The following is a 20,816-nucleotide window of genomic DNA, read 5'->3' on the forward strand; positions in this document are numbered from 1 at the left end:
TTTTTTTTTTAAAGATTTTATTTATTTATTTGACAGAGAAAGACACAGCGAGAGAGGGAACACAAGCAGGGGGAGCAGGAGAGGGAGAAGCAGGCTTCCCGCCAAGCAGGGAGCCCGATGCGGGGCTCGATCCCAGGACCCTGGGATCACGACCTGAGCCGAAGGCAGACGCTTAACGACTGAGCCACCCAGGCGCCCCGGCCTATTCATATTCTTTTGCGTTTACATCTACCAGAAACTAATTCAATTCTTTTCATTCTGAACAATATTAGCAACCCTTGAAAGAATCTTTCAGTAGTAGCTCTTGTCTGCTGACCTCTATTTAGGTTTTATATATATTTTGAAAAATTGGCAGAGAATGAAAGTCTCACTGTGGGGCTTGAGGGCTGGGGGAGAAGGTATCATTCCATTTTATATTCTTCTCATCACCTAACATAATGATTAGAGCAGGGTAAATTATCCAGTGAATGTAACTTCCTACAACTGCAGTAGATGTAGGGTTGCTCAGTTTCCTTTCTTAGAAGGAGAATTGTGATCCTGTCTTGTCACTTTCTGACTTGAGACTTGGCAAAACCCTACTTCTCTAGGTATTGGTTTTCCCATATATAAAATGGAATAGTAATGGTCATCTTGGGGTTTTGTTTTCTTTTGGAGATAAATAAAATAATAAACTAGACCTAGTGATTGACAGTAAGTGCCCCCTGAATGTTAGGTGCTGTGATAAGTAGTACTACTGTTAAAACTGTTACTACTATGACTATGTTTATGTAAATATTGTTGTCATCATTTAATTTTATGAGATACTGCTTTAGATTTTTGAGTCATGGATTTTGAGGATCTGATAAAAATCTATCACCATAGAATACTGTACAAATACACAACATTTTAGACTCTTGCTCTGGGGATAATAGGTACCACTTCAAATGGAAACAATAGAGGTGGTGAATATTGGAAAATAGCAACCAATCAATACACATTTATGTAATGACCACATAGAAATTAGTAAATTAATAGACCCTTCTGAAGTGAGCATTAGTATGCGAGAGGGTGTTTCTTAAAATGATGGGTTTTTTTTAATCATTTACAAATCACATAGTGTGTTGGTTAAACTGCAGGTTCCTGGGCCACACCTCAGGAAGATGGTTGGAGGATTATGGGATTTCTCGAACATACTGAAATTGAGATGGACAATTTAAGAGTAATGTTTAACGTATCTGTCATAGAAAGTTTATGGTTTTCTTAATTATTCATACATGTTCTACTTAGAGTTTCGGATATGAAGGATAGTATATCAAGGATCAAAATGTGGAATGTGGAAGAGAAGGGAAGTTATGTTGGTGGATGTTGGTGAATATAGACAAAATGAATGGTAAAGTCTTCTCTATCAAATTGTATTAAACGCCCTAGTTCTTTTACTACTGTAGGACTTTGAGCAAAATTTAACTAAACTCCTGCAATCCAATGTATCTTAATCTGGAAATGAGGATAATAAACATTTTTATTACAGCCCCGTTGAGAGGATTGAATGAGATAACATGTGTAACACAGAATAAGTCCTCAGTAAATGTTAGTTGATTAGAGTTCTTCATCATTATCATTTTAGTGGTTTGCAATATTGTCATTCTTAAGGTTCCCCTGCTTGTTTAATTCTCACCTACTGTTCAGGGCCAAAATGAGTTTCTCCCTTTTGAATTAAGTTTTCTCTATCATTTATTTCATGGTAATTATTATAATAATAATTCTGTGCTTCAGTGTCCTTCAGCAAGTAGCATATAATAGAGATGTTAATATCTACTTTTTTGTTAATTGATATAGAATACCGTTGATTTCTTTTATCTGCACAGGGTATTTCAGTTTTGCTTATAGGCTGTTTTATTTTAACTTAGGAACTGTCTTGTTTATCTCTCCTTATTCTACCTGATCAAGGTATTTTGGGGAGTCTGTTTACTCAGAAAGTTTCCTGTTTAAATTAAATGTTTCTGTCTAAATGAAACTGAATTTATAGGTTAAATTTGTTTCAAAAATAAGTATCTTACTCTGCATTTTAAAATATGATTTTTTAAAAGTTTTCCTGTTTTTTAAACAAATATTTGTTTTAAAATATTTACTTGTATTTCTTGAGCTTGACTAATCAAAAGCTGACTGCATAAGTATAGTTATGAGAGTTCAGACTATTTATTTTAAAATTGCATCCTTTCACCTCCTAAATGCTAAACTATGAAACCTAACACAAATACTGTAAGAACATCTGAGGCAGATAATTAAGGTATAATTAAGTTTAAATGCCTTGGTGAAGGAGTATAAAAATTATTTAAATTCAATCGGCTAGTACATTTGCAGTTTTCTTTTATTAGGTGTGAAATCTAAGAATCCCCTGCCAACTCTTGAGGGCTCAATCCAGAATGTTGAATTGAAGTACTGCAGCACATCATTGGTCAAATGTGCCTCTGGGACCATGGGATCAATAAAAATTTGTGCCAAAGCCCCAGGTATGTGCAGCTGGACCGTGTAAAACTTTATTGCCTGTATAGGAGAATTGGCCTTGCATTTTACAAGGAGCGTTACTGAAACAAGAATTTGCTCATTGTTCCTATGAATCAGAGGTTTTAAATTTTTTTATTTTTACTTTAAAATTTTTTTAATTGTGCCAGGATGATACTTCTTTAATAAATTAATTTTTATTTAAGGAAAAAATCTGCATAGTTATGAGAATGGTTATGAGGGAGAACAATTAAAAGTTTACTCTTATATTTTGGGGGGAAAATAGGAAGTATAGATATATATGACACTTAAAATTTAAATTAAAATGTTAGTATAATAAACAGATAACACAACTGTTTTTCAGTTTTTGTAATTGACTTCACCTTCCTGCCAATGCTTTATTTCATACTATTTTCCATAAACACTTGTAATCTAAGTGTTTTCAGTGCTCCTAAATTTCTAGGTAAATTTAAAGAGGTACAGATTTTGTTGAATATTTAGAATATAGTATGTTCAAGTTCTTTCCTTTTACAATCTCATCTGAACATGTTCTGCATTCATTAGCTAAATATTAAGACTTAATTTGTTAAGAGTTAAAAGTGCTTTTAATTTTATTAGTCATACTTTTTAGAATATAAATGTACAGCTAAAATGACCAAATATAACTGAATATTATATTATGATAATATATTTTAAGATCAGGCATCCTCAAGCTACTCCAATATTTTTTTATAAGAATGTTTTCATTAATGTTTCTCTTCAGGTGACAGTGGAAAAGAGAAGTTGATTCCATTGCTTCAGGGTCCTTCTGACACTAAAGACCTTCATAGCAGCAAGTGGCTCAATGAGAGTAGAAAGCCAGAATCTCTCTTAGCTCCAGATTTGATAGCCTTCACAGTCCAAGTTCCACAGTATATGGACTACTGCCATAATTCCGGTGAGTACAAATTTATCATTATTCACTTACTTTGCATTTTCTTTTCCAGTAAAGCTTTTAAAAAGGACTTTTTTTTTAAAACGAGTTTGTGTCCATTGGGATACTCTCTACAGTTGTGCTCATTGAAACTTCAAGTGAAATGTTTTTGTATCATTTTTGATAAGTGATGTGTTTATAAACAATAATTTTATCTTATATGAGAGATAATTCAGTTGTCAGTATAACAATCTTATATTTATATCTACTAAATCCAACTGATTTTTAAAACCTACCATATCGTGTAATAGGTAGAAAAGAGTAAAGGAAATTTAAAACATTGGAAAGAGAAAATACTTTTCCTTGGGATAGTAGCACTTTGTGACCCATCATTTGCCATATTAAAATTGGGTATTTGAGCCTTCTCTAGTTTTGCAGAAAGGAAGAAATGTTGATAGTGGAACCAAGAAAAAAATCTCAGAGGTCAAGATCCTATTTCTTAGAGTTATTTTTCTAGTAGTATTTTGCCTAGAATCTCTTTCATTTTATTCAACACCATAATAGCAAAGCCACACCTCTTGTGTTGAGAGGAGATACCAGGAGGATCAGTAAAGACTGGGATAAAAAAAGATATGCTAAGTAGAGACCATATCAGCCAATGGTTCGATTAGTCATTATATGGTTAGTAAAGGCAAAGTGGTAAAAGAGTCTAGAAATAAGATTGCTATATACAGATTTCTTAAAAGTGTGAAGGGTGCCATTTTTTTAAAGAAATTAAATGGCTAGTAATGAAGTGCTTTCAAATAGCTGCGTAAGAGTAGAGCTCTCTTAATATTTAACAAGTATTATAACTTACAGAAAATGTTAAGCATCACTGCACTAGGTTCAAAGGGGGAAACCATGAAAAGCTTTGTAATTAATTTACCAGAGTAAATGGAGGTGAATATTTGAAGCAGTGCACAAGGACATGAAAAATACTTGAAAGATGAATTTTGTTACAGTAGCATTTGCAGCTGAAAGGCATGCACATTAGAAACTAGAAATTAGTATTTGAAATGTGAGCCTTAGGATCCTCTGTCAACATGCTTCTAAAGACAGTACTCCTCAAAAAGAAGTTTCAGCCTGGTGAGAATTGGTATGGAACCCAAAGGAGAATGTGAGGATGAGGCCAAACCCAAACTAAGACTGTGCATATGGATGAAAGATTTTACCTATTTTTAAAGGCAGGGACTGGTAAACATTTTAATAAAGAACCAGATAACTAATATTTTAGGCTTTGTGGGCCATATTGTCTCTCTGTTAGCTATTGAGTTCAGCTAGTATAGCACAAAAATAGCTATAGATAAAATGCAAATGAATGGATAGGACTGTATTTCAATAAAACTTTATTCACAAAACAAGGGGTGGGCCAGATTTATTCTATGTCATTTACTTATGTTTTAGGGAGAAGGTATTGGTGGTTAAATAAACATCATGCTTTTTAAAATGCCTATTTAATCATGTTCCTTAAATATGCTATTTGATAAACTTCTTTATATAATTATCCATATAGTGGTTTTTTTTTTTTTTTTAAAGATTTTATTTATTTATTTGAGACAGAGAGAATGAGAGAGAGAGAGCATGAGAGGGGGGCGGGTCAGAGGGAGAAGCAGACTCCCTGCCGAGCAGGGAGCCCGATGCGGGACTCGATCCCGGGACTCCAGGATCATGACCTGAGCCAAAGGCAGTTGCTTAACCAACTGAGCCACCCAGGCGCCCAGTATAGTGGTTTTTAAAAAGAAATTTTATTTATTTATTTATTTATTTATTTATTTGACAGAGGTGGGGAGGGGGTGAGGGAGAGGGAGAGGGAGAATCTCAAGTAGACTCCATACTAAGGGCGGAGCCCAGTGCAGGGCTCGATCTCACAGCCCTGAGATCATCACCTGAGCCGAAATCAAGACTCAGATGCTTAACTGACTGAGCCACTGAGGCACCCCTCTATTTGGTAGTTTTTGATAGGTTTTGTTTTCAAATCATCACATCATTAAAATGATACTAAAATGATCAGACCATCCAGTTAGAATTTTGGTACCTAAGAAGGGACTAAGTTTATTTGAATCTACCACATATTAAAGGACCTCCCCATTTTTTGTTTTGCCATATACACAGAATTAATCAGTTGAGTTTATAATCTGATCTTTCTCATAACAATATTTTATGTTACTTTTTGTGATTTAGGTGCATGTTTAGGGTCACAAAAATGTATTTGCATTTCTAACCTTTTATATAGGCCTAAAAGTAAACTGCTATTAAAAAGTTATGATATTTTTAGGGTAAAGTTTTACGCTTTTTCTTGCTGTAAGAAAATTTACCTAATCTTCAAAATCACTGTTATGTTTAGTGATACATTTTTGGATTTGTGTGTAAAATTTTAATGTGATTTTTATTTGATGCTTTGAAATTATTTCTTTGGGTATGTTTTAATCCTAAAATGAAATGTGTTTTTACTTAAATACATTCACATACTTAATTTAGGGCACTTTTAAATTTATATTTTCCATCCACCTTGGAACTGCCACCCACATTCATGGCTTAGGTATTCATGATATGGTATTTATGATATGGTTATGAGAAGGCTTATAAGTATTATTTCTTAAAGCCAGTTTTAAAATAATATTGATTAATCTTATGTTCTTGTAACAAGATTTAAATTAGAGATGTATATGTGTGTTTGTGTATGTATAACTCAGGAGTAGACAAATCATAAGTAAATAAATTTTAAATGAAGAAGTAATTTATTAACAATCCTTTAAGACTTTACTGAAATACCACCCTTTCAGCAAGTACTTACATGGCCATTGCATACAAATTTTTTTTCTCTCTTAAAAACAGGTGCATGTACACACATGCACACATATTGACACATACTTATTTTTCTAGTCTTCACTTTTTCTTAGTACTTATCACAGTTTTATCATAATATATATATATTGCTGATTTATCTTACTGATTTTTTTGTCCTGCTCTTAGAATTTATGCTTCATGTAAGTAGGAATTTTTGTCTGTTTTGTTACTGTATTCCTAGTGTCTAGAACAATATCCTGTATGCAGTTGGCTGTCACAAATATTGAATGAATGAATGAATAAGTAAGTGATGATTACATTTACTTTTATTTGGTTTTTGAGGTTGGAGCACCTAAGGGAAATGACACAGAGCCAGAAGTTGTTCCTAATGTTTCTTAAAAAAGATTCTGGGTAGTTAAATCCTTCTAGTTGAACAGTTAAAGGGAAACACAAGTATCTTTGCTGTCTGTTTCACAAACAGATGTCCTGGTGAGGTTGTTAATGAACTTTTCCCATGGGTTTATAGAATTTGAATGAGAAGGATTTGCATATAGAGTAATGAGTGATCAGCCAAATGATGTGAGATAAATTGTGTATTTTAGTGGTGCCTGGTGATCATTCTAAGTGGCTTCTGAATATAAAGTGTGGAAGACAACTGCCTTTATTCACACACTCCCAAATTGAAGGTGGGGGATTAAAACTAGGGGCCAGAAAATGTTTTGAATGTATCGCCGAAGTCAGGAAGTAAGTTTTCAGAGAAGTTAGGATAAAGAGGCAGAGGTTTTTTTTAAGTAATCTCTGTACGCAGCGGGGGGTCGAACTTAGGACCTGAAGATCGAGACTGATGCTCTTCCAACTGAGCCAGCCAGGTACCCTGAGGCAGAGTTTTTTGATTCTGATTTCAGAGTGTGAGGGAATGGACAGCTTTATTAATGGGAATTAGGTATTAATAAGAAATATGCTCTCCCTCTGCCCCTCCCCGGCTGCTGTGCACATGCTCTCGCTCTCTCTCAGAATAAATAAATAAACATTAAAAAAAAAAAATAGCTATAGCATTGCTTTGTTTTTGAAGCCTCAGCAACTCCCTTTGCACTCGCCCCGTCCTCCATTGCATTCTCTACTTGACTGACTGTAATTGCAGTGAAATAGCTGAAGGCTCTTGTGGGAGTCCAGTGTGTCAGCCCACATTCTGTATTCATTGTTACTATTCATGGGAACCACTTAATGACACTTCTATTTCTTTTCTTTTCTTTTTTTTAAGATTTATTTATTTTAGAGAGAGCGTGCTAGCAGTGTGGGGGGAGGGGCAGAAGGAGAAGGAGAGAATCTCCAGCAGACTCATCACTGAGCACAGAGCCCCATGTGGGGCTCAGTCCCAGGACCAGAGGTCATGACCTGAGCCGAAATGAAGAGTCAGTTGCTTAACTGACTGAGTCACCCAGGAGCCCTGTGATGCTTCTGTATTTTACATTTGTGTAGATATTAGGAATCAAATAGAGAAATAAGATGCTTCTTTGGCTCCGTCAGAGGTAGAAGCACTTGGTGACTATAATTGTTGTATGTAAAATATTTTAAGATGGATTCTAAACATCCTTTCCCTTTTATATATAGACTGGCTCTTCTTAATATGCTATATTTTGCCTATGGTTTATAGCAGGTTCTGCTTGTTAAAAAATTCTGAGTCCTTGTTAATCTATGTATTAATGTCTAAATAAATTTTGACGTATCTGCTATTTAAGAATATAAAATGATTACAAAGTACTATATAAATTTAGAATCAAAGGAACTTAGAGGTCTTCCATTTCAATTTCTAAGCCAATGTTAGGACTTTTTAAAATGTGTCTCCTTCTCTCTGCATGCTCCAGATCTCTTGGCCTTCTTTCAGTTTCTCACTGGTGATTATGCTTTTGCATATGCTGTTTTTCGTGTGTGGGATTCTCACAATTATCCTTACCTTTTCACGTTATACCTGCTTAATTCCAGCTCAGTCTTAAGATCATAGCTCAACTACTACCTCTTCCAGGGAGCCTTCCCTGATACTCTTTATCCTACTCCCCACCACCCAGTTTAAGTAGCTCTGTTACATTCATTTCTATAGTTCACTATACTTTGATAGCACTTAATGACAGTATGTATTTACATAGTTGGGTGATTTGAATGCTGTCTGTCTTTACTGCTTAACAGTGAGTTGCATGAGGGCAGAAGTAGTTACTGGTTGCTTGTCATTTTATCTCCAGGACTTAACATTGCCTGACACATAGGGAGCAGTTTGAGAAATCATTTGTTGAATGAATGAAGAAATAAACGTTTATGGCAGATGGTCAAGGGTATGGACATATTTGATAAGTAGTAAGTCGTTAATAAGTGTTAATAGCCTTCCCCTTTCTGTCCTTATGTTTCTCCCTCCTCTTTTTCTCTTTATGTACATATCTTTTGCTGGAGAGAATATCTACCAGGATCTTTTTTTTGTTAGACAGCTCTAATTACTGTTAGATCCTCTGTTGAACTGTAACTTTCATTTCTTGGTTTGGTTTTAGTCTTATAAATGACATGAAATAATGTATCAGCCCTAAATATACCTGACAAAACTTATTATCTTATTTTTCTTTTTTTTTTTTAAAGATTTTATTTATTTTTTAGAGAGCAAGCGAGAGAGAAACAGCATGAGAGGGGAGAGGGTCAGAGGGAGAAGCAGGCTCCCCGCTGAGCCAGGAGCCCGATGTGGGACTCGATCCCAGGACCCTGGGATCATGACCTGAGCCGAAGGCAGACGCTTAACCATCTGAGCCACCCAGGCGCCCTATTATCTTATTTTTCTTAACTTATTTCCCTCTCTCATTATTCATCATCTTTAGTCTTTGGAATTTACCTACGGTCATATCCTTTCTGTTGAAACCTTAGTCTTTCTTGGCCACCAGGTGTTAAGAGAGGAGTCTCTGTAGGTCTTTTGAGTTTTTGCATATCTTGTGAATGGTGGCACTGATTGCCCTTTGTTCTGGACTATCTATTCAAGGATGTTTCTGTGGTCAACATCCTTGGAAGATAGATTTAGTGTCCCTCTGGAGCCAATGGAGGGTATGTTAACTGCCCATTAAAAAAGAGTTGATTCTTCAACTCAGGGTTCATCTGTTATCCTGCATCGCTCTTCATGTGCAGACATCCATCTGGATACATCTTTGTTATGACCTCTGTGAAACTTGGGGGCAAAGGCAACTGATGCAAATGTGTTGATAGTCATGCTGTTTGCTGTGCCATGAGTAGTAAAGTCCTTTGTCTCTGACTCAGGATTCTCCTATCTTCTACATCATTCATAGGTGTGGTAGGGTAAAATCTTCGGCTCACAATTTTTGACACCAGAACAATGTAGTTTCTTGGTTCTCCTTGATGAACCATCTACATCTCTCTCCTCAACTATGGTAGTCCCTCCTTATCTCCAACACCCCCAGTGGATGTCTGAAACTGCAGATAGTATTAAATCCTATACATACTATGTGTTTACATATACATACCTATATAATTAAGTTTGAGTTCTAAATTAGGCATAGTAAGAGATTAACAACAATAATAATAAAATAGAACAGTTATACAATATACTATAATAAAAATGTTATGAATATGGTCTCTCTCTCAAAATAGCTTATTGTAATTTACTCATCCTTCTTCTTGTGATCAAGAGATGATAAAATGCCTGTGTGATGAGGGGAATGATAGCATTGTGATATCAGGTTACTGTTGACATTCTGAGGATACGTCAGAGGAGGATCATCTGCTTCTGGACTGTGGTTAACCATGGGTGACTAAAACCATGGAAAGTATACCTGCAGATAAGGGAGGACTTACTGTATTTTTTTTTTTCTTTTGTACTTTAAATATAGGTCAATCCTGAAATTTTGTTACTGGTTTTCTTTCTATTTGGGTGATGTAATCAACACTACTGTTTTTAGCAACCAACCATATGTTTTTATCTCTCCCATTTATTTTCTTTTGAAATCCAGACTCGAAATTTCAGCCACCTCTTGACCATTTCCCTGTGGATATTTTAATGGTGCCTAACACATTTAAAACTAAACTCAATGTAATCCTCCCACCCCATTTCATACTCCATTATTCACTATTTCAATTAATGGCACTACTTCCCTCTTAATGCTATAAATTTCAGCACTAGTTCAATTGTTCCTTCTTTTTCCCCTGCATATGGTAGATGTTCCATAAAAAAAAAATTTTTTTTTAAACTTAATAGTCCAGGCTAAACCTAATAAATTCATTTTAGTCATTTCCCATATGATGTGTTCAGATTCATTGCTATACTGATTACTTCCAATACTTGTTTGAAAACGTGTCTCTTAAAATTTAACACAATCCTCCACATAGCACAGAGTAGAGTGTATTTTCTAGATTTGTGTAGTGAACTTCTACTTAGTTACTATTTGTTTTGAGCTTATGTGCCACTGGAAAGAAGAATTATTTTTCACATAAACTACTCTTAAGATAGTTTTCCATATTTCATATATCTATATTAGTTTATGAATTTACATGAAGAACTTCACACTATGAAATTTCATCTAATTGATTTTGGCCCACCATTAATAAGGAAGATATCTTTGAAAATATCTGTTTGACTGTAGTTACTTATACAAGTAGGTTGAACGTACTATTTTTGCTTTTATATATAAAATGCAAAATAACTATTTCATCCTAAGATTAGAAAATTAGAATTATGTGATTTGATGTTTTTCAAAAATAATGAAAAACAAGTGTTCCTCTTAAAATGGCATTTAAATAAAATAGTTTAAGCCAATCTTCCTAGTACCCAGTGTAATCTGTTTGAGAAATAAATATATAGTTTTTAACTTTGCTAGTTTGTCATATATTAAAAGTTATTTTTTATTTTATCCATTAAATATAGGCAACTTTTGATCACTGTTATTGGGAAGAAAAGTCACAATTATGACTCTCATCTCTGGAAATTCAGTTAAATTGGGGGGTAGTTCTCTTTCTTGATTAAAACATACCAGCAAATGTACACAATCTTATTTCACCATTCAAGTTGGTTGGTTAGAATGTGAATTGCTAAGGAGTTTCTAAAATGGAGGCAGTACTTTAGAGTGTAAATTTTAATTTATGGGGAATGTTTTTTGTTCCAAAAAATTCTCCTTATAATGTAGAATTAAGGGAATTGCCTTGAAGTTATGTTTTTAGTATTTTTGACAGGACACATGAGTAAGAATGCTTATATATTGTAGCAATTAAAGACAATTCACATTTGTGGTTTGGGCATAAATGTGTAAAAATTATACCCATCTATCTTATTACATTTCCTCTCTCCTCCCCAAGGACTTTACTATGTACTTTATCTGTAATTGTTGCCAGTTTTCTATCATGTTCCCACTGGGCTTCTGGTGCAAAAAATCTTATCCTCTTGATGACAGAGCTTGCCTGAATGATTTCATGCTCCTAGCATTTTTCTTCACGGGAATTAGGGGCAAAATGTAACTACAGCTGAACAGAACGTCTATTTTTGTAATTTTGGAGTTTAGGCTCTGTTATTGGAACTAAATGAAGAGATGCAGGTGTTCTCCAGTCCAAGCCCTTTGGGAGTTTTGATGGTAGATGCTTGAAAAGAAAATGCATGTGTTTCCAGAGTCAAACAGCAGCTGTGAGACAAGGATTTATGTTTTTCTCAGAACTTTGGGATTTCAAAATGTTACATTTAATCACAAGCACGGAAAGGGGAGCAAATGTTAAAGATGTTACGCATAAAAGTAAGTTTACTGATCTCTTTACCATACGAACTAGTTGTGGGAATATAGGAGCAAAGTGATTTTTAATCATAATATAAACAATTTCTAAAGGATTATGATAGTTACCAGGACGTAGCCTTTTGAGAATGTTGCATTTGTAGCATTGAGAATTTTTTTAATCCTACTAATTACTTAAGTTTTCTTTTTCCTTTTAGACATTCATGCACACACACAATGAAAGGTTTGGCGCAGTATTTGCCAAATGAGTTTTGACTATAATTATTTTTGGAAAAGTTCAAGTAATATCTTGTAATAACACAATGTTTTCAAGTAGAAGTAGTATACATTTCTGTCTCAGATAATAACCAAGGGAATTTACAGATATATTTAAAACATACCTATATTAAAGCTGATATGCATTGAAAAGTATTAATTACTCTGTCTAGAAAGTACCCTGTATTAATCATGTTTTCCTTTAAAACTTAAAGTTTTTCTCTTGGGTCTTCTCATTTCCTACCTTGTTCTCTACACCCAACCGATCCCTATTCACTTAAAATTTTTCTTCAAGTTCTATAAATCTGTGTATGTGCAGTTTTGAAGCTAGGAGTGAATCCTTTACCTTGTTCCAGAATCTAACCTTCCTGATTGAAATATCTCCTGGATGCCATGATGCTAGAAGTCAAGAACAGGCTCAATGGCAACAGGAAATTACTTTGCTCCTTTGAAAGGTCCCAGATTCTGGAGGGAAGCCAAGGGGAGATATCCCTTGAGACTTGTGGGTGACCAGTTGTTTCCTTCATTTATAGCACAAGGTCAAAATTTTGCATTTTTTACTGCCTCTATAATAAAAAACTGGCATTCAAAGTAAAGAAGTAGTAGTTTCATTTGTACATAATAAATATAAGAAGTGTTTCAGGTTGCAGTGGACTTCAAGTGAATGTTACCAGAAAATGTGTAATGTTTTGTATATTTTTATATGGATCAAAAAGATACCATTATTACTGCAGTTTATATTTTAGAAAATGATATGTTTTCAAAGCAAGTTTTTGGTTTTGCATTTCCTATCCAGATTTGAAGTTGGCTACGTAGTAGCTGTCATGTAGGCCAAAAGAAAAGTAGTGGCCTTAGTGAACCAGTAGGAATTGATTTTTGAAACACTTAGAAGTGAAATTCACACCAGTCTTTGCCACTTAACTCTTCCCTGTTTGTCTCATCCCTTCTAGAAGAAACTTGATTCTATTGCTTTTACATTTCTTTTGTCAATACAGTATACATAGGAATTATCCTTATGCCGTTGCTTTGTTTTGTGAATAAATGATAGAGTCAGCTATCTGTTAATGTGGGAGAGTTTAAGCACTTCTTTGGGAATCTTTTTGTTTCTTTTATTTTCACCTTCCTCTGACTTGAGTCCTTACTCTTCTGCTTTATCCCTTCCCAGTCAGTAACTCCCTTCTAAGCCACACCACAGTACTTTGACCATATCACATGACAGACAGTCCTAACTCTAAGATTCCTTCCTCTTGAGAAACCGACAGTTCCTAAGGGCAGGGATCATGACATGTACATGATAGGTATTTGGTACATACAGGATGGTCCAAAGGAAATGATTTTTTGCCATTTGGGTATAGCCCTGTTGTCTACAGGCCCTCATCATTTTATTTCTAAATTGGTCTGTGGGAGAAAATATAGTTTGGCCTCAGTGTGTTAAAGAATAATTAAAGAGGGCGCCTGGGTGGCTCAGTTGGTTAAGTGACTGCCTTCGGCTCAGGTCATGATCCTGGAGTCCTAGGATCGAGTCCCACATCGGGCTCCCTGCTCAGCAGGGAGTCCGCTTCTCCCTCTGACCCTCCCCCCCTCATGCTCTCTCTATCTCAGTCTCTCTCTCAAATAAATAAATAAAATCTTTAAAAAAAAAAAAAGAATAATTAAAGAAAAAGTACCATTATGACTCTCACGTAGATATAAAATGGACAGATATTAAGGATTATTAACATCATTATCAATGAAAGAACCAGGCACATGTTACAACCAGATCAAGGAGAACTGAAAAAAGAGACAGATCAGTGATACTGTGGTAAATTTGGAAAGGGACACAAAACTAGCTTCTTCCACAGTAGGAAAGGACAGTCATTTGAACTTCTACATGACAGTTTATTTACATCTATAGTCAAGAATTGCTTTGCATTGCTTTCCGTTATCTGCAATGTACAAATTTGTAAGGAAGCTCAAAGGCAGTGAAAGGTGCAGAGTCTCCATAGATTCAGACTCCGATAACCTGGAGGAGTGTACTCAAAACAATGCAGAGCTTTTCACTGAAGCATGATTTTTTTCCTACAAGCCATACTAAATTCCAGGTGGCTAGGCTATTTTTAGCTGTGGGTGGTTTAAATATAGAGGCAGGTCAGAAGTAATTTTGTGAGGCAAAGATTCAGTACATGGAGGGAAAATTAAAGGGAAATAATGCCACCGGCAGAGGGCAGTGATGAAGTAACAGTTTCCTCATGTTCAGAGGAGGTATTGATTGTTGAATAATTGTAGGCTAATTCTGTAGACTGTAACAGGAGTTAACTTTTGAAACCTTGTCGTATTAAGTTCTCTTCAGCCAGGTGCTTTGTCAGTACCTACAACTTACCAGAAAAAAAGGTGTTTTGTTTTTGTTTTGGGTTAATTAAATAAATAAAATGTTCTAACCTGATTTTTAAATACACAGTGTGTTCTAATTTATTAAAAAGCTTTCCCACGGAAAGGATTCATACAACAAGTATTTGAATATGTACTCTTATGTCAAGTACTGCTATAGGCATTAGAAAGAGGAGGGGAGGATATGTGTGTGTATGCAAGAAAGGGGAGTTTCCTAACCTCACAGAGGTAACATTCTCTTGATTATAACATTTTTATTTTTGTTGATAATTGTTATATTGTATTTTTTCTTATGAGAATTAAATCTTTTTTTTTTTAAAGATTTTATTTATTTGAGAGGGAGAGTGAGCGCGTGCGAGAGAGAGCATGCACAAGCAGGGGAAGAGGCAGAGGGAGGGAGAAGCAGACTCCCCGCCAAGCAGGGAGCCTGATGCGGGGCTCGATCCCAGGACCCTGGGACCATGACCTGAGCCGAAGTCAGACGCTTAACCAACTAGCCACCCAGGTGCCCTGAGAATTAAATCTTTTATGTCATGTTAGCTAAACTAGAAGAGGACTTCTTCAAATGTAAAAATTATGTTTTATCTGATTTTTTCTGTTGAAAAAATAGACTTCTGAAATAATATGAAAGTATATGCAAGAATATACTAGACAAAGTTCTGCAGAACTCAATTACAGATGAATAACAAAAACAAAAATAGAAATCCATCACAGCAAAATGTCCAAAGGAGACTAAAGTAAGAAACAAATGATCAAAAACACATGAAAAAGTTCAAACTGATAACTAGTGAAAGAAATGGATATTAAAACAATAATAGGGTACACTTTAAACTGTGAAAATGATATTTAATAAATTGTAAAACTGAAAGCTGAGAAATTTCTGAGATGAGCACTTTCATAAAGGTCTGGTAGGATTGTGAATTGGTACAAACTCTCCAGAAATCAATTTAAAAAAATTTATTAAGGACCTTAAAAGTGGTCATCCTTTATAATCCCATTTTCAGACTGTATCCTAAGGGAGTAATCCAAGGTGCATTTAAAGACTTGTATTTAAGACATAAAAGTCTTCACGTCAGCTTATTTATAATAATCATAAGTTATCTTTGTGGTCTAATAGTAGGCAAATTATAAAATAGAGTATATCCATAGAAGGACATCTTTTATATCAGCCAATAGAAAAAATATATTCTCATAAAATATTCATATTATACACAAACAATGAATCATGGAACACTACATCAAAAACTAATGATGTAATGTATGGTGATTAACATAACAATAAAAATTAAAATATTCATATTAAAAGCTTATGTAGAAAATAAAAATATAAACCTACATATGATCAAGTTTTATATGTAGTTTTTTTTTTTTTAAGATTTTATTTATTTGCGAGAGAGAGAATGAGAGACAGAGAGCATAAGTGGGAGGAGGGTCAGAGGGAGAAGCAGACTCCCTCCTGAGCAGGGAGCCCGATGTGGGACTCGATCCCGGGACTCCAGGATCATGACCTGAGCTGAAGGCAGTTGCTTAACCAACTGAGCCACCCAGGCGCCCAAGTTTTATATGTAGTTTTAAAAATTTTTTCTCAACTTCTGAATATGAATGTATGTTTACATATATTCATGTATTATGTTCATAGAAAAATTACAAAATTTTGTGACTATCAGTGCTTGATGGGGTTATGAGTTATTTCTCATTCATATTTATACTCTCCTGTAGTATTTGATGTTTTCTGCAAACATAAATTTTTTAAATATTTCTTTTCCAAGATACTTATTTACAACTAAGTTGTTCATGGATTATTATGATTATTTTGCTTACAAGTAGGTGTTCTTGCACATTAATTCTTATATAACCTATAATATTTAAATAAAATTTCAATTTGAAAGCCCATATGTGCCCTGAAAGCCACAGAGTGTACAGTTTAGTTTTTAAAGAGGTTTTGGGAGTCTTAGTGTATATCTGAAAAAAATACCAGATTTCAAGGCAGCATAATTTGCATTTCTCCTTAAGCAGTTTTAGTCCAGTGACTAAAATGTTTAAAATCATTTTTTTCTTTCTATAATTTGTTTTCTTTTTATGATTAAAATTTTTTTTTCTTTAAATATAGTTGAAGTTTTATTTTATCATTAGTCAGCTCTCTGGGATAGTACAAAACCTTTAATGAATATAAGTATTCACTTGAAAGTTAACTCCTGAAAATATTTGAATGCAGTTTTTACATAGGAACAAAGAATTGTCATAGTTAAAATCCAAGGCCAACTCATAAATTTTTTGTTAAACTCAACAATGAAGTTGAGATACTCTAAATTTTTAATGAAAACTAGAGAGAATTAGAAATAGTACTTTATTGGAAAAATAAATAAGTAACCTTAGTATCTGAAGTCATTGTATTTAAGGTAAAAGTGTACTTAGGAGAATGGAATAGTAAAAAGATGCTTTTAGAAAGACATTGAAAGATATTTATTGGCATTTCATGGACATCAGAGGTTGATAGCAATGCTGCTTTTTGTGGTTTTTAGTCTGATTTCTAAGTTTTACTCTGATTTCGTAGCTAACTATTGAACAACACAGGGTTTCAGGGCACTGATTAATAAAATAATCACATAATAAAAAAATCCATGTATCACTTGGCTCCCCCAAAACTTAACTACTAATAGTCTATGGTTCACCATGCCTGACTGACAACATAAAGAGTTGATTAACACATATTTTGTATGTTATATGTATCATAATGTGGTATCTCTCCTGATGGCATGAGAGCTCCCAAATGTGGGGCAACCTCATTGGGTAGAGGCCAGCAACACAGGTGGTGAAAGACCTCACCGGTGGCAGAACATAGGAGATAGTTTATTGAATACACCTCAAGGGAGTGGTGGGCAGGACAGCAGAGGAGAGACTGTCTGCCAGGATGCAGTAGATGGGGGCTGTATTTAAAGAGAAGAAGGTGAGGACCTATGGGTATGTATGGAACCCCTCCCCCCTGCCACCTTTTTTTTTTTTTTTTGGTAACTGTGCCCAGTTGTAAGTAGCCCATTGGTTAGTTAGGGCCTGTGGATATTTTGAGCTGGGTTACTTGATGGGCCTGTCTGTATTCAGCCAGGGGGTTGGAGTCACTGTGGGCCCTTTTGCCTTGCTCTGTAATCCATTGTTTAAGCCTGTTGCCCAGAAGTGGCCTCTACATTATATACTGTGTTCTTACAATAAAGTAGGCTAGAGAAAGAAAATGTTATTAATAAGATCATAAGGAAAATACATTTACAGACTGTATTGTGTTTATTGAAAAAAATTTGCATGTAAGTGGACTCCCACAGTTCAAACCTGTGTTGTTCAGGGGTTAACCGTAGTATTTTTTTTTTCCCTTCACTCATGTATTACTTATGATTATTAGCTATGATTGGGGTTAATTCTGGACTCCAGTAGAAAAATAGAACATTTTCTTGAGTGACTGGATAGGAAGTAACAGAGGAGCAGGAAAAAGAAAGTCAAGAATTTAAAGATGCTCCTGTATATGAGCATGAAATTTTCTGAAATAATGAGTTATAGTTGATGAAAGGCAGGCAGAGCTTAGTGAATAATCTTTGGGGGAAGAAAGGAAGTGATGGGCAGCCACTGAATGGAGAGGGAAGGAAAAATAGGCAACATTAAACTAGCAGTTACTGGGTAAGAGGTTTTTTTGGTTTTTGTTTGTTTTTCTTAAATCAATTTGATATTGTTAAATTATTGCCAGTTATCCTTAAGATTTTGTTTTAATTACTAATCTTGTATAGACTACATAAATTTTAAGGGAGAGAGACTTTCAAGATCATTTCTAGTCTAGAAGAAAAGAATAAAGCAAACATTTTTCAGGTGGTCAGATGTCCTCAGAGTAGAGCAGGCAGTGAATGGAAGAGGTCTGACTCACTCTCTTGTCTGATGTTCTTTTTATTTTGTATATTCATTTAATGACCTTTTAAAAAAATTTTATTATGTTAATCACCATACATTACATCATTAGTTTTTGATGTAGTGTTCCATGATTCATTGTTTGCGTATAACACCCAGTGCTCCATTCAGTACGTGCCCTCTTTAATACCCATCACCAGGCTAACCCATCTCCCCACCCCCTCCCCTCTAGAATCCTCAGTTTGTTTCTCAGAGTCCATAGTCTCTCATGGTTCGTCTCCCCTCCGATTTCCACCCCTTCATTTTTCCCTTCCTGCTATCTTTTTTTTTTTTTTTTTAACATATAATGTATTATTTGTTTCAGAGGTACAGGTCTGTGATTTAATAGTCTTACACAATTCACAGCGCTCACCATAACACATACCCTCCCCAGTGTCCTTCACCCAGCCACCCCACATTTAAAGGACCCTTTTCAGGTAACCAGGTAGTTATCTTCATTCATTCAGCACATATTTACTTTGTACTAGAAGCTTAGGATATAAAGATTAAAAAGACCTTTTTTACTTATTAATGAGCTTACAGTTCACTGAGGAGATATATAGGTAAAGCATATAACTAAAAGGTAGTTAAAACATCGTTATAAAACAAGGTAGTGTGAATTCACATTGAAGAGAAGCTTTTACTCAGACCTGCGACTTGAGAAGTTTCCTGTCTAAGATAAGAGCTTAATTAGGAGCTAGAGGAGAAACAATGGGTCAGGTTTCAGGAACCTGGAACTAAATTCCCTGGAATGACAGCTTAGAATGGAACTGGAGCATGATAAGGGTTAATGACTGATGAGATCAGCAATCTCTGCAGGCTATGAAAGGCCTTGAAAGCCATTTTAAAGGTTTTAGACTGAGTGCTAAAGGGAGCAGTTATATTTTTATTATATTTATACTTTAGAAACCAATTTAGGGAGCAGGGTGGATGAGGGTAAAAGACAGGAGGCAGGGAGATCAGGTAGGAGAATGTTGGCAATGAAGGAAAGGATAATGTCAATGAAGAGAGTTACACACATTTGTGGGATTGTGATATGTTGGAATCAGTAAGAGTTGATGGTTAATTGAAGATGATGGCTAAGGGACAGGGCACAGTAGGTAAACATCCAGGGTTCTAATTTGGAGAACTGGGTACACAGTAGGGCCCCTTTCACTGAGATGAGGAACAAAGGAACAAGAAGCAAGTTTTATTTAGGTGATAGAGGCAATTGGTATAATACTAATATTTTTCTAGTTCTTCCTATGTGGCAGGAATTATTCCAAGCATTTTAACTCCAGCCCAAGCAGTTTGACTTTAGAACTCATACTCTTAACCATTACACCAAAGAGCAAAGACTATGGAGAAATTCAAACCCTAAATCATTGATTATTCAGTTTATTGAATTCTATTTAATTTTATTTATTGGCTTCTAGCTGCATGCACAACACTGCTAGCAGCTGGTGAAAAAGATATTCAGTACAGAGCCCCATTAAGTTGTATACACATAAAGCTAATTCTAAGAACAAGCTTGCCAAATGCTGCAATTGGTTGGGAGAAATATACTATCTGAAAATAGAGGAGAAATGTCAGTTTGAATCAGGAAGGGAGGATTTAATGATACTAGCAAAGGTTTTTCAAAGAGGGTTTGATATTTAAGTCTGGAATGATAGAAGACTGCATATGAAATGAAAATTTATTGGTTAAGCATTACAAGTACTTTTAATTGTCCTATACTGCTTAGTTTTAGATGTTTGGTAATTAGTTCAAGGCCATATTTTTGTAAAAGTATAAAATGTGTAATTGTTAAAAAAAAAAGTGTTTAGTACATATTTATGGTGAAGTAGTTTTCTTTCTAAAGTATTTCAATATATTCAGATAACTATAATCAAAAAATTCTATTTAAATTTTTTAAATTTTATAACGTGATTATAAAGTATAAAGTATTTAAGATATTTGTTATTACTGCTTTTGTTTTCTAAGACAAATTTTTAAAGTTAAAATAAGTATTGGGGCCATTAGATGGTATTCAGTTTTTATGTGGTTTAGCTTGGAGTTAATTATTAAGTAGAACTTGATTTTTAGCCTTAGAAAAACAAATGCAGAAGTTATTAAGCCCCCCCCCCCGCTTTTATTGGATTCATTATTAACAAAGCATAGCGTAAGTAAGTCTCAGTCAGCCTGTGAAAGGGATGACTTAACACAACTGTTGATGCATTTGGAGTGAAACATCTTTATCAAGTTAATACAAGAAGCAGTCATGCCCTACTTGAATTACTCATTTATTATAGCTGAACAGCAGCCTGCATGTG

General features: G+C 34.8%; 1 protein-coding gene across 1 annotated transcript in view; it reads left to right on the forward strand.

The window, feature by feature from the left end:
* Positions 1-20,816, forward strand: part of VPS13B (vacuolar protein sorting 13 homolog B) — a 743,427-nt gene that overhangs the window by 222,158 nt on the left and 500,453 nt on the right. Inside the window, exons 18-19 of the mRNA XM_081817134.1 lie at positions 2,355-2,489; positions 3,245-3,418. Coding sequence (XP_081673260.1) covers positions 2,355-2,489; positions 3,245-3,418 — 309 coding nt within the window. The remainder of the gene's footprint in view (positions 1-2,354; positions 2,490-3,244; positions 3,419-20,816) is intronic.

This window comes from Leptonychotes weddellii, chromosome 4, assembly GCF_054177405.1.
Source record: "Leptonychotes weddellii isolate Sample4059 chromosome 4, ASM5417740v2, whole genome shotgun sequence".
NCBI classification, from domain to species: domain Eukaryota; kingdom Metazoa; phylum Chordata; class Mammalia; order Carnivora; family Phocidae; genus Leptonychotes; species Leptonychotes weddellii.